Source organism: Cebus imitator, unplaced genomic scaffold (assembly GCF_001604975.1).
Source record: "Cebus imitator isolate Cc_AM_T3 unplaced genomic scaffold, Cebus_imitator-1.0 Scaffold978, whole genome shotgun sequence".
In the NCBI taxonomy this organism is placed as follows: Eukaryota; Metazoa; Chordata; class Mammalia; order Primates; family Cebidae; genus Cebus; species Cebus imitator.
In genome coordinates this window covers 62,069-69,971 of record NW_016108293.1, presented here as the reverse complement: position 1 = coordinate 69,971, position 7,903 = coordinate 62,069, and the positions used below count along the sequence as shown (strand labels likewise).

The 7,903-nt window shown below is 56.2% G+C and overlaps 1 protein-coding gene across 1 annotated transcript; it reads left to right on the top strand.

Annotated features, from left to right (window-relative positions):
- The first annotated feature begins 369 nt into the window (after positions 1–369).
- LOC108298511 (leukocyte immunoglobulin-like receptor subfamily B member 2) lies at positions 370–7,261 on the top strand. The gene is made up of 14 exons (XM_017521182.2): positions 370–567; positions 967–1,048; positions 1,210–1,245; positions 1,417–1,701; positions 1,840–2,142; positions 2,364–2,660; positions 2,912–3,214; positions 3,523–3,573; positions 3,857–3,907; positions 4,535–4,654; positions 4,960–5,035; positions 5,115–5,152; positions 5,412–5,464; positions 6,672–7,261. The coding sequence occupies exons 1-14, from the start codon at positions 556–558 to the stop codon at positions 6,816–6,818; spliced, it is 1,854 nt and encodes a 617-aa protein (XP_017376671.1). The 5' UTR covers positions 370–555; the 3' UTR covers positions 6,819–7,261.
- Positions 7,262–7,903: the final 642 nt, after the last annotated feature.

Here is a 7,903-nt window from a genome sequence, read left to right as displayed (position 1 = left end):
CTAGGGTCCCACGGTTTCCTCCACTTTTTTCTTTGTTCTGAGAGACAGACAAAGTGCCATGACTGGTCTGTGAGCTGGACTGATGCATATTTTACCTGCAGACTTGAACTCAAGCTGAGGTCTTGAACATTCCTAGGTACTGATAACGCACCTTAGGCGGTTTCTAGAAAACACTGAAAAATTAACCCTTTTGCTAATGATGTAGAAACAAGCCCTGCCCTGAACCAAACTCCTGAAATTCTCAGGTTAAACTTCATTACCCAATCCCCTCACTGCAGACACCCAATAGAAAAGTCACAGATGCAGGATGAGATGACTCATTATTAAAAGGGGGAAGTTGAGAAGGGAACTATTTTGTCGAAAGAAAACCCACAATCCAGTGCCAGGAAAGAAGTCAACTTTTCTTCCTATTTCCCTGCATTTCTTCTCTGTGCCCACGGCCACATGCAGCTCAGCCTGGACTGCACGGCCAGGTGTCAGGTGTGTCTCTGCTGACCTGAGCCTGCCTGCAGCATGGACCTGCATCTTCCCTGAAGCATCTCCAGGGCTGGAGAGATGACAGCTATGGTAATGCCCCTGCACTGCTGTGCTGATGGACGGGGTGAGGGAGGGAGGGAGACCCCATGGGGAGGCTGTGAGAAGGAAGGGGAAGCCTTTGCTCACCCTCATCTGGAAGGGCAGATGCAGAAAAGCACCAGTTCTATTTGCTGCTACATCCCAGCTCCCAGTGAGATTAAAACAAACCAGACAGACAGTGGCTGGGGGTCAGGAAAGACTCCATTACAGTCTGAAATGTCTGCAGAGGGGTTGGGCCCACCCCCACCCCCACCTCAGCCCTAAAGAAATGAGAGCCAGGCTCCTGGGGAGGGCAGTTCTGCTTCCTGTGTGGCTGCAGATGACACAACCCCATGACAAGAACGACCTAGCCTCCAAGTGTCCACGCTCTGTGTGTCTCCGTCCTGCCAGCACGGAGGGCTCATCCATCCGCAGAGCAGGGCAGTGGGAGGAGACGCCATGACCCCCATCCTCATGGTCCTGCTCTGTCTAGGTGAGATTTGAAGAGGGAAGGGAGATTTAACCTAGGAGGGACCTCACCCCACAGCCAAACTCTGGTCCATGGGGAGACCCCAGGGGCTCACAAAGACTCCAGGGAGGGGAGGACCTGCTCAGGCTTCAGGGGCCAATCTCTCACAGGGAACTCTCTTCTAGGGGTGAGTCTGGGCTCCAGGACCCACGTGCAGGCAGGTGAGTCTATCACCAGGTTCTTCTCCTTACTGGGGACAAGGCCCACACCCATGCAGCCGGGGAGAATAGCAGTTCTGGGCTGACTGATGGGGGTCTGGAGGGTCCTGGGCTGATAGCTGAGATCTGTTAGGTGGGAAATGACTTAGAATCTGACCGCTGATTTCCTGCCAGGGACCCTCCAAAAGCCCCCCCTCTGGGCTGAGCCAGGCCCTGTGATCACCCAGGAGAGTCCAGTGACCCTCAGGTGTCGGGGGAGCCTGGAGACCCAGGAGTACCGTCTATATCGAGAAAAAAAACCAGCATCCTGGATTAGGCAGATCTCACAGGATCTTGTGAAGAAGGGCCAGTTCCCCATCCAGTCCATCGCTGGGGAACACGCAGGGCGGTATCGCTGTCAGTATCGCGGACGCACTCGATGGTCAGAGCTCAGTGACCCCCTGGAGCTGGTGGTGACAGGTAAGAGACACTCAGGGGTCCCAGCCCCAGGCTCAGTCCAGTAAGAGGGTTGGCTCTCAGCGGTGTTTCCCCTCTCAGCCCTGGGGATGATGTGGGAGGTGTGAGCCCCACTTAACACGGTGCCTGCTTCTCTTCTAGGAGCCTACAGCAAACCCACCCTCTCAGCCCTGCCCAGCCCTGTGGTGACCCCAGGAGGAAATGTGACCCTCCATTGTGGCTCACAGGTGGCATTTGATGGCTTCATTCTGTGTAAGGAAGGAGAAGATGAACACCCGCCATGCCTGAACTCCCAGGCCCGTACCCGTGGGTCATCCCGGGCCGTCTTCTCTGTGGGCCCCGTGAGCCCAAGTCGCAGGTGGACGTACAGGTGCTATGGTTGTTACTCTCACTCTCCCTATCTGTGGTCTTTACCCAGTGATCTCCTGGAGCTGCTGGTCCCAGGTGAGAAATTCACAGCATTGCCTGGAGATCCCTGAGTCTCTGGGCAGGTGGGGAGGAGCCGCGTCTCAGGGCAACTCCAGGTGGGATGATGTTGGGGTGAGAGGGCTCAGGGCTCCTGGGCCAGAGACACAGGAAGATGTGCAGTGATGAGGCCGGGGGAGAGGGAGGATTTGTGGGGAGCCTGAGGGTCGACTCCTGGAGACCATGACCACCTTTCCCAGGTGTTTCTGAGAAGCCATCACTCTCAGCGCAGCCGGGTCCTGTCGTGGAGCCTGGGGAGACCCTGACCCTCCAGTGTGGCTCTGATGTCGGCTACGACAGGTTCACCCTGTACAAGGAGGGAGAACCTGACCTCCTCCAGCGCCCTGGCCGGCAGCTCCAGGCTGGGTTCTCCCAGGCCAACTTCACCCTGAGCCTTGTGAGCCGCTCCCATGGGGGCCAGTACAGATGCTCCGGTGCCCACAACCTCTCCTCCGAGTGGTCGGCCCCCAGTGACCCCCTGGACATCCTGATTGCAGGTGAGAAGCCCAGCGGGTTCAGTCAGGGACCCAGGCTCTGCGCAGGCCCTGCCAGGGAGCCCAGGTGGTGATGGCTGGGATGAGAGGTGGGGGTCCCAAGGGAGGGAGAGACAGACAGAGACAGGGGATGAGACGGGAGGGGGAGACTCAGAGAAAACAGAGACAGAGACTGAGGATCCCAGAGAGAGGCCTGGGGAGGTCTCAGCTCAGAACAAGGCGGGGCAGCCCTTCACCCATCCTCTTCTCTCCAGGGCAGATCCGTGCCAGACCCTCCCTCTCAGTGCAGCCGGGCCCCACGGTGGCCTCAGGCGAGAATGTGACCCTGCTGTGTCAGTCACAGGGGTGGATGGACACGTTCCTTCTGACCAAGGAGGGAGCAGCTGATGCCCCTGTGCGTCTGAGATCAAAGTACCAATCTGATCAGGACCAGGCTGAATTCCCCATGAGTCCTGTGACCTCAGCCCATGCGGGGACCTACAGGTGCTACGGCTCACGCAACTTCTCCCCCTACCTGCTGTCTCACCCCAGCGAGCCCCTGAAGCTCGTGGTCTCAGGTGAGAGCCCTGACCCTGTCCTCTCTGAGCTCAAAGCTCAGCTCAGGCCTTGCCCCAGGAGAGCTCTGGGCTAGGATGGAGGGAGGGGGTCTGAAGGAAGCTCAGCCAGAGGGGCCTCAGCCCTCAGAGGGAAGGAGGACAATGAGGCCCTCCCAGGCACACCTACCCTCAGCGGCATCGCCAGCATCCTGAAGAGGAGGGTGGGGGAGGGAACTGGAGGGCCACAGGGCCAATGTGGAGAAATTTGGTTTGAGGTGGAGGCTTCAGGCAAGACCCAGCTCCTCCGCCTCCTCTCATTCTTTACCCAGGACTCTCCTGGGGCCCCGGCCCCCCACCCACCGGTCCGACCCCCACACCTGGTGAGTAACTGAGGCCTCTTGTCTGGGAGAGAGTGCGGCCTCCCCCAAGGCAGTCCCCAGTCTCCCAGAGGATCCCGTTCCCCTCAAGGACTCAGCATAGACTTCTCTCCAGAGAGCTGGGCAGAGACAGAAGGGGGTACAGGCTCCCAGGGCTGAGGCTGGGCTGCTGAGGAGTTGGGGCTTGAAGTAGAGGGAGATGTTGGGGCCCAGCCTGGGGGAGGAGCAGCTGGGCTGATGTGGAGAGAAGGACAGCCCCAGCCCTCACCTCTGCGTCCGGACCCAGGAGGCCCTGGGGACCAGCTTGTCACTCCCCCGGATTCAGATCCCCAAAGTGGTGAGTGAGGGTCCCTGAGTGGCAGGTGGCCAGGGTCCAGGGGAGGCAGGGGTGGGTTCTGTCACTGGATTAAGGCTCCTCTGGAGATGGTGACGTGGACAGGCCCCTCCCCCACCTGGGCCTCAGTTTCTCCAAGTATAAAGGAGAGAGGCCTGCGGGGTGGGAAAGTTCCTTTCAGCTCTGACTCCCAGCTGTGACCTCCTGGGGGAGGAGGCCTACCAGGGAAGCCTCCAGACCTGATTCCACAGGGGCCTGTCCTGTCCCACCTGCAGCAGTGACGGTGACCTGGGGCAGGGGAGGGGAGCAGGGCGTGTGGTTCAGGAGGTCAGGCTCTTTCCCTGCAGCTCCTAGGCTCAGCTCAGGTGCAGGGAACAAGGGCTGCAGCTCAGACTCCCAGATTCCCTTCCCAGCTCTGCTGCTGCCTAGCTGGGGGGCCTGGGGCAGGCAACTCCCCTCTCTGAGCCTGTTTTTCATCTGTAAAGTGGGTGGGGTGGATGTGTCATTTTGATGGTGCACGACTGTTGTGGGCGTTGGAGGTGGTGAATAAGAGGCCGAGCAGTTACCTGCACACAGTAGGCGCTCAGTCAGTGGTGTGATGACCCCATTCCTGACGTCATTGTGCTCAAGGTCTGAGAAAGCACCTGAGGGTTGCGACCGGGGTCTCAGTGGCCCTCCTCCTGCTGCTCTTCCTCCTCCTCCTCTTCCTCGTCCTCCGACGTCGACATCAGGGCAAACGCTGGACATCAGGTGAGTAGGGAAGAGGCAGATCCTATGGGCCAACCAAGGGTGGGCTCAGGGCACCAGCCAGAGGGAATCCAAACCGCTGGAAAAATGCAGCTTTGAGAAACTGTTCTAGCATTTCTCACCAGGCGAATCGAGAAAGCACTTCATGTCAGTCCCCACATACAGTTGTGAAGTGTCCTTCGGGCTCTCTCCATCTGAGACATTTGGAGCATGGAAGCAGGAGTGTTTCCAGGTTTCCTTCCTTACCTTTGAGCTGTGTGTGCAGGGCAGGTGTTCCCAGGGCTGAGACTCTGTCCTTCTTCACACAGCCCAGAGAGAGGCTGATTTCCAACATTCTGCAGGGGCTGTGGAGCCAGAACCCACAGGCAGAGGCCTGCAGAGGAGGTAATTCTGCCCGAAGACCCCAGACTCCCACCCACCCCGGCCCATACACTGCCCCTAAAGCTCCCATGTCCTCTCCTAGGTCCAGCCCAGCTGCCGACACCCAAGAAGAAACCCTCTGTGAGTGAGAGGAAGAGGTGACCCCAGCCAGGAGGGAGACGGGGGCCCACAGTTTCCATAGCAATGGGAAAAGGGCACAGGCTGGAAGGGGTCTGGGGCTCAGGGTGACAGGATCTCACCTCACACTGTGGGACCTCGGGACATCACAGCCCCTCCCTGGATCTCAGCTGCCCCATCTGGGAGCTGGGCAGGGGCTGGCGGGGCTGAGAGGTCCCAGGGAACCTTCCCAGGAGATAAACCCCTTGCTTTTACCCAGCAGATGCTGCCGTGAAGGAGACACAGCCTGAGGACGAGGTGGAGCTGGACACTCAGGTGAGACCCCGCCCCTGTCCCGGGCACCAAAGGCCTCCTGGTGCTGGATGTAACCCAGCAGGACTTCTCTGTCCTCCTTCCCCGGCTCTCAGCACCATCCAGGGTGGACCCTCTGTGTCCAGCATGCTGCCTCCCGCCTGCTGTGACCTCACTCTCTCCTGGTGTCCTGGGACCTCGTGGGCCTCCTCCCGGGTGCCCTTCCTGCTCCTCATCCTCTGTTCGGCCGTCTGGTTGTTAGAGGGCTCCCCAGGCCTCGGGAGGATGAGGGATCAATGAACCACCCCGGTGCCCTGGGCTCCCCTTCATTCATTCACCCAGCGAGTGTTCCCAGGAGCTCACTGTGGATGGGGCTACCCGTGGGAGCTGCAGACACAGCAGGGAGCAAAGCCGCCCCCACCCTCCTGAGCTCACCTCATGGTGGGCGACAAAATGCAAATAAACGCACAGTGTCCAGGAGTGTGACGTGCTGTGAGGAAAATAAACCAGGGAAAAGGCAGAGAGTGCGGGGCAGTGGGGCCAGTCTGAATGGTAAGGGGAGGGCTGTCATCTGAGAAGCCTGGACAGAGAGGGCCACACCATCCTCTAATGGATGAGCCCCTGCAGGCAGAGGAAACAGCAGTGCAAAGGCCCCGAGGCAGCAGTGAGCTCTTGCGGGAAGGCAGGTGTGAGGCTGCCGCCAAGTGGGCAAGGTCAGAGTGAGGAGGAGAGGCCAGAACCGCAGGGAGGGAGCAGCCAGACCCTCTGCGGCCTTCAGAGTGAGGAGGAGAGGCCAGAACTGCAGGGAGGGAGCAGCCAGACCCTCCACAGCCTTCAGAGTGAGGAGGAGAGGCCAGAACCGCAGGGAGGGAGCAGCCAGACCCTCCACGGCCTTAGCTCGTCCCTGAAATTCCATCAGGAAAGGAATGTAAATGGATCACTCTGGGAACAGTGGGAAAACTGACTCCAGGGGGTCAGGGGGACTTAAGGACACCCCCCACCACTGTCTCTCCAGCAAAGCCCACATGATGAAGACCCCATGCAGTGACCTATGCTAAGGTGAATCACTCCAGACCTAGGAGAGAAATGGCCTCCCCTCTTTCCCCTGTCTGGGGAATTCCTGAACACATGGGACACACAAGCAGAAAAGGACAGGCAGGACAGTCAGCAGGTCCTTTCCTCTCTCTCACCCCCACCACGTTCCTTTCCTCTCACTCTCCCGCCTCTGCAGGCTGCTGCATCTGAAGCCCCCCAGGATGTGACCTACGCCGAGCTGCGCAGCTTGACCCTCAGGCGGGAGGCAACTGAGCCTCCTTCGTCCCAAGCAGGGGAACCTCCAGCTGAGCCCAGCATCTATGCCACTCTGGCCATCCACTAGTCCAGGGAGGACCCAGACTCTACACACCATGAAGACTCAGGACCCCAGAAGGCATGGAAGCTGCCCCCAGTGGGCACCATTGAACCCCAGCCAGCCTGGACCCCTAACATAGACCACCAGAAGATTCTGGGAACTTTGGGAGTCACCTGATTCTGCAAAGATAAATAGTATCCCTGTATTATCAAAATAAAGAAGCAGGCCTCTCAGTTCACAATGAGTTAACTAGTAAAACAAAACAGAAGTCTGAAAATGTTTTTAAATTGATTGATCATGTAAATATTACATATCAAACCAATGACATGGGAAAATAGGAGCTTCTAATGAGGACAAACAAAAAATAGAGAAAAAGTAATAAAGTCAAAAGGTTTATTCTCGAAAACATTAATGATACATGAATCTTGGCCACAATGAGGGGGAAAAAAAAAAAAGAGCAGGCACACATTTCCATACAGGAACAAAATAGGAGGCAGCACTGCAGACCCTACACACAGCTTTACAAAGGTGAAAGAAAACTGAGCAATTCTGCACTGACATAACAGAAAATGCAGATGGGATAGGTGAAATATTCAAAACTACAGTTTATTTAATGAACTTAAGGATTCATAGAAAATCTGAATCATCACATGTAAACATATATAAAATGTACTAATCCTGTAATCAAAAATGTTCCCACAAAGTAAATGTCACTTCAGGAAGGTTTGTTGGTGGCTTTTTCAAACACTCAAGACACACACACACACACACACACACACACACACACCCCATACCCCAAACTTGCCTAAATTTTCCCTGAGAATATTTTGTATATATTTACACAAATAAATTTTATCAGACTAGGAACAAATTTATACCAAAACCTGACAAGGAAACTACAAAATGGGAAAGTCATAGAAGATCTCTCAAAGAAATTTAAATCCCTTAACAAATATTAGCAAGTAAGATTCATGTCTCTATAAAATAGATGATATATCATGACCACACTGTTTTTATTATTTTTTAATTTTGTTTATGAAAAGCAAGGGTAGCTCAGGGGAGGCATAGCAGGGGGTGGGGAGGTTGGGGAGGGATAACATTAGGAAAAATAC

What these genes read in the sequence shown, in the direction of transcription:
- LOC108298511 (XM_017521182.2), top strand. An exon ending in CCTGAAGCTCGTGGTCTCAG is followed by an intron (nt 3,215 to 3,522) that starts GTGAGAGCCCTG and finishes TTCTTTACCCAG; the next exon opens with GACTCTCCTGGGGCCCCGGC. An exon ending in GGGCAAACGCTGGACATCAG is followed by an intron (nt 4,655 to 4,959) that starts GTGAGTAGGGAA and finishes TTCTTCACACAG; the next exon opens with CCCAGAGAGAGGCTGATTTC.